The sequence below is a fragment of the Parasteatoda tepidariorum genome, chromosome 8, assembly GCF_043381705.1.
Source record: "Parasteatoda tepidariorum isolate YZ-2023 chromosome 8, CAS_Ptep_4.0, whole genome shotgun sequence".
Taxonomy (NCBI): domain Eukaryota; kingdom Metazoa; phylum Arthropoda; class Arachnida; order Araneae; family Theridiidae; genus Parasteatoda; species Parasteatoda tepidariorum.
In genome coordinates, this window is record NC_092211.1 from 43,080,877 (window position 1) to 43,098,703 (window position 17,827).

At 28.5% G+C, this 17,827-nt stretch overlaps 1 protein-coding gene across 2 annotated transcripts; it reads right to left on the reverse strand.

The window, feature by feature from the left end:
• Positions 1–297: 297 nt before the first annotated feature.
• On the reverse strand, positions 298–17,593 carry LOC107447391 (protein tumorous imaginal discs, mitochondrial). Of its 2 annotated transcripts, none has more exons than XM_016062300.3 (11): positions 17,242–17,593; positions 17,016–17,152; positions 16,162–16,245; positions 13,340–13,546; positions 10,193–10,357; positions 9,949–10,096; positions 8,612–8,679; positions 4,666–4,794; positions 4,448–4,563; positions 2,222–2,319; positions 298–511 (listed from the first exon to the last, which is right to left on the reverse strand). In XM_016062300.3, the coding sequence occupies exons 1-11, from the start codon at positions 17,384–17,386 to the stop codon at positions 408–410; spliced, it is 1,401 nt and encodes a 466-aa protein (XP_015917786.1). In that variant the 5' UTR covers positions 17,387–17,593; the 3' UTR covers positions 298–407. The 2 variants fall into 2 exon arrangements, with proteins under 2 accessions (XP_015917786.1, XP_015917787.1); XM_016062301.3 differs by having other exon boundaries at positions 10,193–10,345; positions 17,242–17,544.
• Positions 17,594–17,827: the final 234 nt, after the last annotated feature.

Here is a 17,827-nt window from a genome sequence, read left to right on the forward strand (position 1 = left end):
AGCTCTTGTTCTGACTCGTTAAAAAGCATATCAGAATGTGTTCTTACAAATTAAGATATTTGATTCTGCTTTTAAGTAATTTGCATCAAAGTAAAAATTACTCATGCTTAATAAATTGAGTTTTTTGCTCTTGAAATAATGAAAACACAAAATAGTGATTTCTGAACTGAGAATATCTTATGTAAAAAAAAAAGTATTGTTACCAACTGGGCTAAGAAATTGAAAAATGTTTCTAGAAAAGAAAAATGAAAATTTGTTTCATCTTAAATATCTGCTTACTTTAAAAAAAGAAATAAATGCTTTTTTATTTAATATTTTAATTACGGTATTATAGTTACAGGAGTTAACAAAAATTTCATAAAATATTCTTATCTATACATAACCTAGAGGATTTGCTTGCTTATAATTCAGCCATTTTTCTTCCTACTATTGTTTATTTCGTTGTCAGCATCACTATTTAAAATTGTTCTGATTTGATCAACATATTCATCAGTACCCATCAAAATTTTGCCTATGGAAGAAGACATTTGGTATAATTAACAACAATAAGTAAGGTAAAAATTGCTAATGGAAAGAAGAAAAAAAAATGGTTGCTTTTCAAGACAGGGAGCAACAGCCTGCGAAGAGCATAGAACCTACTGTGCCCATTCCAATTTCCTTGACTTTTAGTTCTGGGGTGCATGTGAAGTTTCGGTTGAGTGGTTAGCCAAACAAGGAACTGGTTGTGTTAAGTACCCAAGCCTACTTGGTAATTACCTAATACCTTACCGATCAGCCTTGCCCAGTCCTGGGAAAGAACCCTGAACTTGTTGCAAGGGAGTACTACCACCGAACGTCAATTTTGAGAATCTTCAAAAGAAACGATAAATATAATTCTTTTAAGATTATTAGGAGATTGGCTTTTAAATTAGGCACGAACGCTTACTAAGAAATACAGCCCTTTTCTGATTGAAAAAAATATTAGATAATAATCAATAGTGTATTTTCTTATATGGTTTTGCATTTTTGATTTTTATTTTTTGCTGACAAAGAGAGAGAGAATTTTTTTTTAAAAAAGTGATATTTTAATTGACATAAGAGAGATGTATTTAAAAATAAATTTCTAGGAGTTACAGAAGAATAAAAAGATTCAAGATTTTAATAAATTGAAACTCAAATTTTGTTTTATGCTAAGTTACATTGTTTATTTGAATTTAATTCTAAAATTCAAGGTTATATTAGCTGAGAGAAAACTGCTCGAAAGCTAAATTTCTATTTCAAAATTCTTTTTTCCAATATTGTTCCAAGCTGCTCCAGAAGTCTAGTAATATTCATTAAACAAAATGTGCTATGTTAGATTATTTAGGTCTAGGTGCAGAATTTAGCTAAGAACCAGTTTTAATTCACTTTTTGTTAAAGGACATGTAACATAAGTAAGTTACCTTTAAAAATTTGATTAAATAGAGACACTTTACTAAAATTTAAATATTAAGTGAGTTGCTGACAGTAATTCTCCACAAGAAATCGCATAGTTGGTTACATTTCCTGGCAATTTCACTAAGCTGTACTAACCTTTGTTTCTTGATTTGGCAGGAACTCTTGCAATAATTTAAGTATCACAGTATAAATAACTACAAAGATTTAGATTATTTTTTTAAAATAAAATCCAGATTTTGCAGCATTGTCTAATTGCCTATAGTTTGTCTACGGTAAGAACTTCCCCCGCCACAAAGTCTGAGACCGTCTGCTGCTATGGAAACAAGAATAGCGCATTTCAGGGAGTCTCTTTACTCTAGGGCTAAACAATAAACTGAAGAGAAAGATTCCCTTTCTCTCTCTAATCCAAACCAAAACCTGTCCTAAACAGTTACCCCATACTTGAAATAGTTATACCTTGTTACCATAATCACCGCCACGGGTCCAGACGAATGGCTAGGAGAGTTCTTACTTTAGACAAACTATAGCAATGAAATGAAATAAAAACTAAAATTAAGGATTTAGATAAATTATTTTCTTACAGGCTTTCAGTATAAAATTAAAATTTAATAAGATAATTTTTATTTACTTAATATTTTAAAATTTTTTCAACAACTGTCTCTCTGGCTGTGTTGAAGTCTCAGAAAAATTTGAATCTTAAGTTAATGCTGTAGATTAACTCAGGAAATTCTACTACCAGATTCATGGTAAAAGATAAATTATAAAGAAATCATTTTTATCTGAAAAATGTAATAAAATATGTTACCATCTTTGGTTTCAGCAAGCCCTTCTACCGTACCAGGTGTTTCAGTTTCCAACTCCGCAAATGCTATTAACAAAGCTTTTTGCTTCTGACTAAGTTTTCTACAGTAAAAATAAAAAAAATCATTAGAAAAATTATATTTGTAACAAATACAGCCATTGTTATTTTAATGTGTTAAACATCCATCTTATAAACAAATTCAAAAATGAGAATCTGTTCAGATTAGAGCTTTACAGAAAAAAATGGATCCTTGACTCAAAATCAGGATGTGGGAGATAACAATTATCCCCTCCCCACATGCTAGAAATGGACACTGCTCAAAGCTATTGCCCACTTTATCCCCTATTACCAAAAGAATCTTTTTTTTTTCTTGGACACCAGGATGCAGAAACAGACAAATTCTTTTCTGTTATCTCATAATTCAGACTTAATAGGGAGTCATTTTTCAAGAATTGAAAAGTAGGGTTATTAGCATTCTAAAGAGGGAAAATTATCATAGTAGACAGAATTAGTAGAAAAGCAATTATCATTGTAAGCAGGTTCAAAATACATTCAGTAAATAGGTAGTTCACCAGGGCCTTAAGGAAATATTATTATTAACAGATTTATCATTACAGGCCTGGGGTTTCCAACTTACCCGAGACCGGGGACCGCAATTAAAAACACAAGCCAAATGGTGGGCCGCAACTTTATCAAACTCTTTTATGTTTAAAGGAACATTAAATATTACTGTCAGACTTTTATCAAGTTGCATGAAACAAAAGTATTGAATTACAAATTCAAATAAGTAGATTTTTCCCCGAGAAATTTTTTTTTTGCACCGTTGGTATGTTAAATTTCACAGAAACGAAGAAATTAGGGTTTTTTAACGAAAGAATAAACCCATATAGATTTATTACAAAAATTGTCTGCAAAAAAATGACAACTAATATATTTTAGTTCACGGGCCGCCAGTTGGTAAACACTGTTATAGACAGTATGGCTATACGCATGTTTTACTAAATGTTGCATTGATGTGTGCAACTTTGTCATCATCAACAGAAGTATCGAAGAGAAACATTAGAAAAAAATCTATGCTTACTGAAAAACAAAACTGACAAAAATTTATAATTACTATAATAACAATCTTTGCATTTTAACTCATGAAAACTAAACAGAGGTTATCCAGATAGAAATTAGTTCCTTCATAAAAATCTAAACCTCAAATTAGGAACACTCATAAAATACTTAAACAGGCCATAACAAAGTTCTAAACTTTAAAAAGAACTATCACAAAATTCATGATTTGTATTCAATTTTGTTTAGATTCTAACAATTAAAAAAAAACTAGTTTTAATTAACATTAAAATGTGCATTTTTAACAAATGCATTTAAAGAATCAGAAGATATATTTACAAGAAATAGAGCCTTAATTTTTGACCAAGATAATTTTCTGAAAATACATAGTAATTGTTTCTCCTAAAATTCCAAAAAAAAAAGGACATTGACGAGAAATTCTGGATAAACCCATGCTTCTTTTAGAAGCATCCGCGTAACATAAAAAGATAATGTTTTTCACTTTTGTTGCTACATTCTTATTTGCCAGAAAAATCATATAAGATCCTTAATTAACTTAGAACATCTGCAAATCTTTGGTTGTCATCAACATAAAATTAAAAAAAAGAAGTAATAAAAATAATTTACAAGTAAATACCATTATCATTTATCTCTTTTTTAAGGTATTTCAATTCTGTTCTATTTTGATTAAAGAGATATCTATTTCATATTTGTCAAAGTTATCTTTAGACATTTTTAACTATTGTATTATTTGTATTTAAGTTATAGATAAAGTTTCAAAGGTAACCAAACAAAATAATTAGATTCACATTTTATCGTAACAGAATGGAGGGAAAAAAATCTGTGTTCATAGATTATACACTACTAGTACATTATACACCAAAAACGCTTTTGGTTTGAACACAACTGATCTTTAAACATTTGTTTTTCCCCTTTGGAGCTGTTTAAAGAAATAAAACCTTGAAAATTAGATTTTGTTATGTTGATAATTGTCTAAGTGAATTTTTCAAACAATAAATTAGTACAGAAAGATATTGAAGAAATATTAAGAAATAAATACTTTACATTTAGTTAAATATTACAAAATATCAAAAAAAAAATTTAAAATTTCAATCATTATCAAAATAAGCTAAAAAAACTATTTCATAATTTAGTAAGATATTGAACACTTACTGGGGAATTTTAATTTTAATATGTACATAATGATCTCCATAACCATAACTAGAAACTCTTTTAATGCCTTTGCCTTCCAATTTCAATCGTTGGTGGGAAGATGTTCCTGGTGCAATCTACCAAACAAAAAAATTAATAAAAAAACTGAGCATTAGATTCAAAAAATGAGGAAAATATACTGAAAAATATTTGATTAAAAAGAATAAAATCGAAAATACCTTTAATGCTAGGTCCTCATATAAACCTTTAACTCTTATAGCGCCACCCAAGATAGCTTGAGACAGACTGATAATAACATCAGTATGTACGTCTGCACCATCTCTTCTAAAATAATCACTTCTAGAAACCTTAAAAGATATTTAAAAATATAGGTTAGTAAATATTTTATTTATTTATTTATAAATTTTCTTTTTTTTTTTGCTGTCAAGAACAAAGTAAAATTATCAACAAAAATTCTACACATCCACTATTTAACCTTTTAAATATAATTGCTTTTTAATCATTATAATTACTTGCATTCATTACACCTGTGTTTAGCTTTAGAAAGCAAAAAGTAAATTAAATAAAGCTTGTTTTATTTTTTTTTTACCCCCAAACATAAATTCAGCTTAAAAGTTTACACCAAATCTGTAATCTTTTTAAGGAAAGTGGAATAAGAAATGTCACTTATTTTTTTGACAAACACATAAACAATAAAAATTATAATAGTTTTCATCTCTTTAACTACACAGTTTTTAAAAAACCCGTTTAAATTTGAAAAATTGCAACAAAATTTTTTTTTTTAAAAATACAGAATACTTCATTTTGAAAAGCATGTGATAACATGTCCTAGTGGCGACTCTTGCCAAAAGCTTTGTTCAAATTTATAAGCCCTGCAAAAAGTTAAACCATGTTTAATACTTCACAATTATATTTATGTCTATATAGTTATAACTTCATGACTAATTTTCTAACTGCATTTGGCATTATAATTTATCCTTATCAAGAAAATTCATTGATATCTAACTAACTAACTAACTCAGTGGCGCGACAGCCCATTAAGAGGGCCAAGGCCGACTGTGCCCATCTCAGTTTTCTTGACCTTGGGCTCTGGGGTGCAAGAGCATATGTTCCGGTCAGGTGGTCAGCCGAACGCGGAACCCCCAGTGTTAGTTCCCAAGCATGCTTGGTACTCATTTTATCGACCCACTGAAGGGATGAAAGGCTGAGTCGGCCTTGCCCGGCCCAAGGATCGAACCAAGGACCTGTGGCACGGCAGCGCGAAGCGCTACCACTCAGCCACCGGGCGTCTCATTGATATCTACAAGGTATTTTATAATGGAGTAACAAAAAACGCTTTCTGTATCGGGTAAAAAAAAAAAAAAAAATCTAATCACAAGAAGGAAAATACAATTCATAGCAAAAAAGTTTAAGTCATCACTCTTTCTTCAACTGTTATATTTAACCCTTAGTCTTTTATGTAGAACTGCTCTTTAACCAGCACATTTTTTGCTCTGCTAACTCATTTTTCTTAGAAAAGCATGTTCAGAAATTTGAGTATTTCTAACGTCTTCTTAGACGTTACAGCCGGTAAGCAGACAAGGCCATCTCAGTCAGTTCATTCCATTAGATCTATCTGATGCTATGTTTCTCACCTGTTAACTCACAAATCCTTTAACCACTTCTCCACTCTATTTAACAATCTTGTTCTAGGTCTTATTCTTTTTCCCTCTAGTGTTTGGAAGGTTAATTTTTTAGCAGGATTATTATTGCTATATCAAAATACATTTTCTAGCCACCTTTATTTGAGAAACTTTTATCATTTCTACAATGCCAGGTTCTTTGTATTTTGTTTGTAATTCATGGTTATAATGAATTCTCCAGGTTCTGTTTTCTCTTACCGCACCAAAAAATTTTCTTACCATTTTTCTCTCAAAAGTCATCAGTCTCTCTTATCTGCTTTGCCTCTTGTACAACTTTATTTCTGTTTCACAATTTATGTATTTAGATTTGAACTGGTTTCTCAATCCATGATAACATCTGTTTGCCATGTTAATTCTATTTTTGATTTCAATTTTTATGTCATTATTATTATTTACTATTGTGCCTAAATATTTAAATTGAGCTACTTGTTCAAACTTATATTCATTAATTTTCAGTGGTTGCAGATTTGTGATTCTGTTTGTTACGCCCATTCAGTTTTTTCTTCATTGACTGACAATCCTATGTATTTTGCTTCTAACTTTCAAAATACATAGGATTGTCAGTCAATGATTCAATGACTTCTAACTTTACACAGAAACTAGAGCATTTCTAACTTCAGGAGGTAAAATAACAATTTTTAAGAAATATTATCAAGCAATCTTTCATCATAACAAGTTTTAACAAATTATTATGGTGAAAATGAGAGGTAGAAGAAAGAATACTTTTCATATTTGAAATCCTATTAAATTAAGTCAAAACTACTAAAAAAAAATAATACAAAACAAAAGAAACATTTATTTTTGAAGAACAACTGAGTATAACAAGTATAAATAAAACAAAACGCCATTTTTGGCTGCTAAATCAGAAAACGTTTTAAAATAACTTTTAAGTCTAATTTAGCCCTCCAGGCATTAAGCCTGTAATAGAAATTATACTAAAATTTTCTTGCTATGTATTACTTTCTTATTAAATAACATGGAGAAAATCATTTTTCTGCTGCTGTAAGTTTGGTAAAAACGGGACTAATGCTCAGGTGTTAAACATTGATTTCATTGCAATTAGAATTTAAATACAGAATTATCTTCCATAAAGTATTATAATAAAGAAAGCATGAAAAGGACAAATAAATAAGTCAAAAAATAATTATAATTAAAAAAAAAGTCAAAGAATGGAATGTTAGAGGGAAAAAAAAGTAAAGAAATGTTAGAGAAAGTTTTTTCTATAATATCTGTTTATTTAGTGCCTCTCCATTATTAATGATACTTACTGAACGGTGATTACACTCTGCATTATTACAAAAGACATCTCACCCTTTTTATCAATTTTAATTTCATTAAGCTAAATAATAATTAAACTAGTTTTATTTATTGAATCATATATAGCATGTCATATATAGTTGAGCATAGCTGTTGCTTTGATTAAAAACACAGTCCACAAGCAGTGCCGTAGCGAGCTTAACTCGCGCCCGGGGCACAATACCTTTTTAGCGCCCCCCCCCCCCATTCGAAAACCATCTAATATTATAAGTAAAATATACTCGCAAAGTAATAAATAAATAAAGTAAAATAAATAAAGTCATAGGCTCAAGCTAGGCACTAAATTTGAGACAAAAAATCTAGTTGAGATAACAAGACTTGAAATGTATATGATCATCTAGAATTAGTTCAAAAGATACCTATTATTTATTTTACATATTAAAAAGAAATATTTTAAAAATACGCAGTTTTAAAACAATAAAAAAGTAAATATTTATTATCTGTAAGGAAATACATATACTTAATAATATGATTATAATACATTAATAAAACTAATTACTATGTATAAATTTTCCGCTATGATGAAGCAAATTTATCAATAACATCATTAAAGTTGATCATACTTTAATGATAAAGTTGATCGTAAGCTACTTTGCGTTTATAGAAATAAAAATAAATAGTGTTCTGAAAGAAAGAATGTTTGTACTTTGTACACTGTACAAACATACAAACACTTTGTACACTGATGTTTGTACCTTGTACACTGCAAATATTTGGATATAATATATGTAACCACACAGCGTAGATGCCATAAAGAAGTGCTGACAGACACAGGTCGAGTCAGCCCTGACATTAGAAAAGACGCGCCATTTCTATTATGAATACATTATTACAGTTTGATAGTGTTCCTTTTTATTTACGAATTAACATTTATTATATTTCACTGGCACTAAATTTAAAATATATTTTCCAGAAATAAATTATAATAAAAAAAAATTATCCAACAATTTTTTTTGTTCTGCTGACCATTTGGCGCCCCTCTGTGAGTAGCGCCCGGGGCATGATGCCCCCCTTTGCTCCCCCCTCGCTACGCCACTGTCCACAAGTATAATACACAAATATATAGAACATAACTTCTAACATATTACCAAAAAGTTAAGTTTTAAAATTCACTCTTGCTTAGTAAAAAAAACTAATTTAGCCCAAAATTTGTAACTCAATATACCTTGAAAGTAATGAATAGTTCTTTTTTCTTTGATACTTGCATTCTTACAGTTTGTCCATCTTCAACACCTTAAAAAAAATAGTTAGATTACATGATTACAATATTAGAAATAGACACATTATAATTACAACTTTTATTCAATATTTAATAATATTTTCCTAAAATAAATACCATTAATACCTATTATTAATTTGATGCATAAAATCCGTAATGCTAAGCAACATATCTTTTACAAATTAAGCACACACACACACATATATAGATATATTTTACATCATTTTTAACAAAAAATCTATCCTGTAGAAAATATATTTTTACTGTCAATGCACATTTACACTCATTATATTAAATGTATATGAGGGCGTGATTACAAATTGCAGATTAACTTGCAAGAAATATTTGATAATTTTTATTTGCTTCAAAAATTATAATGATGAAAAAAAGTGCTCAAAAATAGATACAATTTCTCAAGACTTGCTAGATGTGAATAAGGAAACCAAAGCAGATTTAAAACAGAAAATATACAGTTGCCAAAAAAATTATTTTTTCCACTCCTCTCACTTCATCTCATTTTGAAGCTGTAGAATGATGTTTCATTCATATGAATACTGATAGCCTAGTTAAGAATATGAGTTCCTTACCATTTCTATATAGTGTGTGAAAATGCATCTCTTGATTTGTCTCTCTTGGCTATCACAATTTTCTAGTCTTGTTTTTAAACCTGTAATTATTTTCCTTTGCTCCTTGGCAACTTTAAAGTTTTCAGTTTCTAACTAGTTTTGTTTTCTTCATTTGCACCTAGTGAGTCTTGAGAATGGACGCTTATTTTTGAGAGCTCAAAACATATAAATTTTTTTGGACTTTAAAATTTTTAATGCAAATTAAATTTTAATTCTATCTTTCTTATAAAAATAAATAAGATGGCAATAAATTTGGAAATTTCATGAAAATTGTATCAAACAATACTTATAAGTTGAGATATTTTTGCAATTCAGATAAATAAAAATATAATTAAATGGAGCAAGAAAAAAAAGCAATTTTGGGGTGTTACTGAATTATTTCTTAGTTTCTTGAACAACCAATTCACCAAATTGGGTTAGACTTGGGATGGGGCAAGTATCACTAAACCTATAGACTAAGGGTTTCAAGTAGAAAAAGTTTAAAAAGCATTTTTGACTTCAAAAAATGTTCAGAGTGATTGTTTGATTTTTCGTCATTGACAAATGACTTCTCTTACCTTATTCCTTATGAGGGAAAAATAATATATTGCTACTTTTTATTTGAGTATTTCACTGATGGTAACTAAAAATTTAAATGTCAAACACGTTTTATTTTACCTGCAGGCACAGGTACGGTAACTTTCTTTCTCTGAACCGTAGTTCCTTTTCCTTCACATGTCCTGCATGGATCGCTAATCATAAATTTTGTCCCATGACACCGACGACAAGTTGTCTTCATGAGAAATGGTCCAGTTGAAACAGATTCCTAAGCATTACATAAAACAAATAAGTCAAATTTATTTCATTATAATTTTAACACTAAGAGAAAACAATTCTAAATATTAACAGTTAAAGTTTATACCATTCCGGTGCCATTACAATTGGTGCATTTCACTGGCTTGCTACCTGGTTGGCAACGAGATCCGTTACAAGTTGGGCAAGTATCAGATATACTGATATTTATATCTTTATTTACACCACGGGCGGCTTGCTCAAACGTCAAATTCATGGATACCTGAAAAAAATTCTGAAGCATAAGAAATCAGTAAAAGAATAGTACATTTAATAAAATAAATAAATTATTCACATAAATTTAAATTAACTAAATCTTTCAGAAGAAAACAAACTGGTCAATGACAAGAATTATATTTCTTTATTGAGTCTAGGGATCACACAATTTTTCAAATCACAGTATTTACTTACAAAAAAGTACAGCAAATTTGGGATAAATCAAATTGGATACGACTTTAAAAACTTTGATCCAACGGGAGTTCAACAACTGTCTATTAGACAGCTGGTTCACGGGTTCATATTAAAATTTTATTTTATTTTAGTGCAATTAAAAGAGTACTTTGGGGAAACCCACAGTGATATTTTTCGATACTTACACTATGACTCAAGGATAGAGTGCTCGCATTCCAATGAGGTGATTAGATGAGATGAGGGTTCATGTAATACAAAATTGGAGTTCAACAACTGTCTATTAGACAGCTGGTTAACGGGTTCATATTAATATTTTATTTTAGTGCAATTAAAAGAGTACTTTGGGGAAACCCACAGTGATATTTTGTGATACTTACACTATGACTCAAGGATAGAGTGCTCGCATTCCAATGAGGTGATCCAGGTCTGAATCCCACTGATGATTAGTCGATAAAAATTATTCTTGTCGCTTGCACCGACCACAGTAACGTCATAAAATATCCTCAGTGATAGACGTTCTATAGGTCCTTGATGTCAGGCTAATTATGTAAAGTTTCCATGGTTTTTCTCTTCGTGTAATGCAAAATTGGGTAGGTTCCATCAAAAAGTCATCGTCCAAGACTAGTTTGTCCCAATGCTTGATCCAGAAGTTACCTTATTTTCTGGGTTAATACAAAATTTAAAGATATGGAATGGAACAGCATTGATGGTCACAAATCCAAAAAAGGGTCAGCTGTTCAAATCAGTTATAAAATAAAATATATTTACACTAGGCTAGTTTGTGCCAATGCTTGAATCAGGAGTTGTTTTGTTTTTTGGATTGGGTTCAAAATTGCAAGGCTACAAGGTGGAACAATGATACTCGTAAAATTAATAGCTCAATTGTTCAATGTTGGTTATAAAAAACATATATATTTACACTATATATATTTCTTCTTTATACAGTCGAACCCCGCTATAGTGAACCTGGGATATAGTGAACACTCGGATATAGTGAACTTTTTTAGCGGTCCCGTCCGTATTCCTATTTAAATAATGTTATTTTTAACGCTTATAGTGAACAGCTTAGAACTTGGAAACTCGGTTATAGTGGACTCAAATTTCATTTCTTTAAATATCTTTTTCAGTCCTCCATCTTTAAACTTGTAGGTGTTGGGACTGAAAATGAATGCATTCCTATAAAATGTGTCATATTACTCTCCTTTATGCTTATCACTTTTAACTATACTGTAATAAATGTCAAACAGATCATTTATCTTATACTCCCCCCTCCCTGACAAGCCTCGCTTTATCTCTTTTCCCCAAGCTTGCTCTACAACTAGTTAACTTGGCCACCTGCTGAATTTTTGGAATTTTCTTATCTGTTCAAACCATATTCTTTACAAATCACCCCTTGACAATCAAGAAGGGGAACAATTTAACTCATTCTACAGCTGCTCTCTTCATATTCTTACATTATCTATTTGAGACAAGATTTTTATTTCAAAAGCAGTGAAAATGGCAAATTCTCTAAAGAGAAAAGCGTTTTCGATAGAGGACAAAGTTAAAATTGTAAAGCGTATTGATGATGGAACCAATCAATCGACACTGTGTAAGGAATTTTCCTTGTCAAAATCTACAGTTTCAAACATTTGGAAAAATCGAAGTGCAATTCTTGCGGCATACGACAAAAACATGGTTTCATCGAAAAAACTGCGTGGAGCTGAAAGAGAAAACGTAGAAGATGCTTTGTTAAGATGGTTCGAAATCTTGTTCAAAATGTAAAAATCTTGCATTCTTTGCACATTGTAGATAAGAAAATTGATGAACTCAATTTAAAATCAAATTGTGTTCAATCAAAAATCACAAATTTTTTTCATAAAAAGTGAAAATAAAACTAATATTTAGCGACGTAATTACTTTTTCCATCAATTTTTGCTTTATTATCTGTTAATTAGTTAATAATTTTTTAAATAACTTATGCAAAATTGCAAAGCCAATTTTCAATCATTCAACTGTCTTATGCAAAAAATATTCTTCAAAAAATTTGGATATAGTGAACCATCGGTTATAGTGGACACATTACTGAGTCCGCAGACGGTTCACTATAGCGGGGTTCGACTGTAGTTGGATTTCTATCTACACTCTAAATAAATATAATTTTATCTTAAAAGTTAGGAGTTTTTAACTTTTATACAAACATTTTCAATAAGCACTTTGCCCTCTGAAATTTGAACAGCAAATGATAGGTACAAACAATATTGTCTACGTTAAATCCTTTTTATTTCCTAATTGCTATGGAAATCAGAGCAGAATTGATGCTGATAATGTGAAGAATACATACAAAAGAAAGTAAATTTACGCATACCCTATAATTATTATCTCTTCCAGACATATTGATTCAACTTGTGCACTTCATACAAACTAAATTTTAATCATTATTTTCCAAAAAAGGAAACGCTGTTACACAACTAGCTATTGTATACACACAAAGTATCATATTAATAAAATTCTACTAATGTCTCCCAGCCTAGTTAAGACTCATAAATATAAATAATGACTATAACAAAAACTTCTCTTTAAAAAAAAATCTAAAAATAACTTAAGCTTAAAATTAAGGGGAAAAAAACATTAAGTTAAAATAAACTGGAAATAAATTTCTCAAACATAGTTTTGGCATAAATAATATGCATAACAATTTTAATGAATTAAAACTTACATACATATATATAAAGCAAATTTATTATTTAAATAGCAAAATTGATTTCAGTGTTACAATCATCAATAAAAATTATAACATTTATGATAAATAAAATACTAATCTTACTTCCTGAGATCCAAATCCAAATTGGGAATTAGCAAAATCTGATTCTTGAAAACCTCCACTAAAGCCTTTGAATATATTTCTGAATAGTTCTTCAGGATCCATAGATGATGAAAAACCTTGAAACCCACCAGTGGGCCCGGATCCAGCATAATCACCAGTAGTTCCAAAATTATCATATTGCTGCCTCTTGCCTTCATCACTTAACACCTAAAAGAAACATCTTAATAGCTTTAAAAAACTAATAAACGCTATGTGTAGAAACTGGAATTTAAAAAAAAATTTAACAAATTTATTTAATACAAAATAGAGAGAATAAAATATGTGATACCAGAAGCAATAGGAAGGGCCATGAGGTTAAAAAAAAAAGGATGAGAACAAGTCAGGATTGCTACTATTTTACCCTAGCAAAAAAAAACTTGCAGTTTTTTTTTTTCCTGTTGAAAAAGCCCTTAGAAAAAAAAAGCAGGTTTTTTTAAAATAAAAATAACAACTGATTTGCAGGTAATTGTTCTTTAATATTTACATTGTTAAAAGAAATTTTGCTTAATTTTTTATTCATTATAAGGAACAATAAATTCCGGCTATTTTACATTTATAGTCCTTGCTAAGAACCAAGAGGTGAACAAAAGACTTACAATTCCACCTTTACTGGGCTGGGATTAGAAAAATTAAGCACATGGATTGGATTGAACAATTTTTTTTTAATCTTTTCGAATTGAACACACATTTTTTTCCTTCTTAGGATTAAACTAGATATGTGATTTAGCCCGAATATTCAGCAAAAAAAAAAAAAAAAAAAAAAAAAAAAAAAAAAAAAAAAAANAAAAAAAATTTAAAAAAAAAAAAAAAAAAATCAATAAATATTACCTATTTCTTATATTGAAATAAGTTTAGTCCTTATTGAAAAATAACCGAGACTTAGCTATATGGAGTAAAGGGGAAAAAAACTTTTATAGAAATGTTTAAGATAATAAAGATATTATAATAATTAGAAATATTTAAGAAAAAAAAACTGTCCAACAGTTATAAAAAAAAACTTAAGTTGTAAAGTTAAAAAAAAAATAACCTCTTAATACTTTAAACAAAATTTTAATGTTAAAAAGAATATTTTCCAGAAAAAAAATTATTCATAAGACATTTAAAGGGATAATGTCTATCAGAAACCCTTATAAAAATGCAGAGCTATCATTTAAAAACACCTATGAAAAACTAAGATTATATTCAAAGGCCAAACAGAAAAAAATAAGAATCAATTTAAATTCTTGAAAGAAAATTTTAAAGTAGAACATTTCAGTTTTCCAATAGGCATATTTTCAAGAAAAAGTGAAAATTAAAGTCTAATAGAAACACTCTTAATTGCCTCGTCATAATAAAAATGTCTATAAAAACACAAGTTTTTTGGAAAAGAAAAAGCTAGAAAAAAATTTTAGAAAAAAGTTGCTATAAAAAATAATGTTCATTAGATAATTCATTACAAAAATGCTGCTGTAATAAAAACACTGATAAAAAGAAAAGTTAATAAAAAAAATCAAAAGAGAAACAGAAAATTTTTTTCTTCTTCTTATTTCTGAAATATAACTTTTAACGTTAAAAAATCACAATTTTCTATGTTACCAGTTACCTGTCTTATCATATAAAAAAAGGGACAATAAAAGAAGTAAGTCTATTAGAAATGCACCATTAGATAACTTGCTTCACTTTTCTTCAAATTCCGCTTTTCAACGTGTCTTTCAGAACATAAACTAACTAGCTTCAGAACTTAACAAATATGTATAAAAACTATTTCTAATAACATATAGTAAAAAGTACAATTTTAGATTAATCTTTTTAAATTTCTCCAAAAAAAATCTTCAGCAAAAAATTATTTTCCCAAATAATACATTACCAAATATTCAGCTAACTGAATATTGGGAACCCCAAATACTGATTGAATATTCGTTACATCCCTAGATTAAGATAATATTTTTTTCTTGCGTCGGGATGAAAAAATATTTATTTATTTATTTTAAATTTTAATTATAATATTTTACATGAAACTTTATATTTTACACTTTATTTTATATGTTAGGATTTACTTTATACTCTGCCCTTTAACTTTACATTATACTTTATGTTACATTATACTTTATGTTACATTACATTATACTTTACTTTATAATTTATGCTTTACTTTATTTTAAATTACGCACACGCAGAATTTACTTTTTTTAAATACTGTAAGCTATATTCGATACTTTTTTTACTACACATTTTATGTTTAACTTCATTTTACAACCTTACGTTTTATTATATGTTCCTTATTTACTTTACACTTTGCTTTGCCCTATACTTTTTACATTATGCTTTACTTTACACTTTACTTTTTAGAGTAACATTTCCATGTATGCTAATAAGATAACTAAACGCACACAACAATATGCAATAAAAGAATAGTGGATGATCTAAGGGTGAAAATTATTAGGGATAATCTTAAAGGGTATCTTTTTAGAATACACAATAATTACAAGTTAAATTACTCAAAATAAGCAGCCACCAGTTTTTTAGTTTTCTAAAATAAATAATGACACAAGATCACAAAAAAACAAATAATTTAAAAGTTTTTTTATTTTTGTTTAATTGTCCTCTTCATATTTCCGGATTTTGGATTCATTGTCACAACAATAATTGGATAATTTCAGCTGTAATAATGATTAAAATGCTTTTAATTCTTGATGGAAAAAATTTTACATAATCAAAAAGTGTTGTATAATTAGGTGTTAGATAATCAGGGTTCTACTATAATTTGAAATTTAAAAGAAAATATATCACAGAACCAATTTTACCTCATAAGCTTCAGAAACCTCTTGGAATTTTGATTCTGCTTGAGGATCTCCTTTATTTATATCTGGATGATTTTTTTTAGCTAACTGTAATTAAAATATCATTATATATATGGTTTCTTATTTAAAGATTAAAAATATACAACAACAGCAACAATACTATGATTCATTTTAGATAATATGCATTACAATTTTCATAAATCTTTTTACTCTTCAAATCTTTTATGACCATTTTAGTAAATATTCTTCCATTTTTATTCCTTAATTAATTTGTCTGTATTGAAAAATATGAATTAATTAAATACATAGTGTAATTAGAGAAGAAAAAAGAAATATAGATCCAACTTCAACTTTTGTAAAATAGTCATTTTAACCTTTTGCTTACGGCTTGTACAACATGTTGGATCACAGGTGATGGTACAACATGGAACGCCATAAGTAAAAGGTTAAGCACAGATAGTAGAGGGAGCTTATAATTGCTATAGAAGTCAAACACACATCTCAAAATTTTTACATTTGTACATATGTGCATGAAAAATTATTTAATTTCGGTAAAACAACAAATTAGCAGCATTTTTAGCTATTTTTATCCGTATTTTTGACAGACTTAATCAGTAATCCAATTATATTTCCTTTCCTTAAATACACAATACTGTTTATTTTTTGTATAGTAAACCAACTTTTGTGCAATTTTTTAGATTTAATCCAATTCCAGGTTTTTATTGTAATTTCTATCATTAATATAAGACTTGCAAACGAAGTTTTAATTTCGTATGAAGTACAATCATGAAGAATACAATTTCGAAAAATTTTAGTTGATATATACGAACATTAAAAGCATTCTCCAATAAACTCACCTCATAGTAAGCTTTTTTTATATCTTTAGCACTAGCATTTCGTGGCACTCCTAAAATTTTATAATAATCTCTAGCACTATTAACGGATGATGTGAATAATGTTTGATGAGGTAATAATAAAGAAGTTCTTTTATTTTCTGAAAATAAAAAGGGATTATTAAATAAATAAAAGAATAATCAACGACAAAAATATTTGTAACTTTCTGAATTTAAAAAAAACTATTACCTAATATATGCGTATTTATATTATCTTTATATAAAACAGAAATATGTCTCGTTGAAGGTTTAGGTGATTTGAAGAAATTATCATCAGAAATTGCGAGAAGATATTTACAAATTTTAACATTTCTAGGACGAATGCAAACAAACATTATGGCATATAATAACTTTGTACCGAAATCTAATAATTTCAGGGCAAGTTAATAAGTCATTTTTTATAAATTAAATCTTAAATATCAGCCATGTGAGTAAACAACAACTGTAAATAAAAAGAAAATTGATTGATTGATTGATGAATACATAAACCAAGTTGCCAAAATTATTTATAAAATCATGAAGTTATTCCAATCATTGTTTAGGTTTACTAATTTGGCTACTTCAGGTTTTTTGGCGGTTTTGAATTATTTTTGAATTTTATAAATTCTAGAAATATTTTTTTCCATTTGACTTTTATTGCATGTTTTCTAAAGAGAAACGCTTTTTCCTTCTTCATTTTAGTGGCATGGGGTGTTACGAATTTATTTTATAATTCCATTCAACTCTTTGTAAAGAATGAAAGAAATGTGTTTGTTATGAATAAGCGCCGCCATACG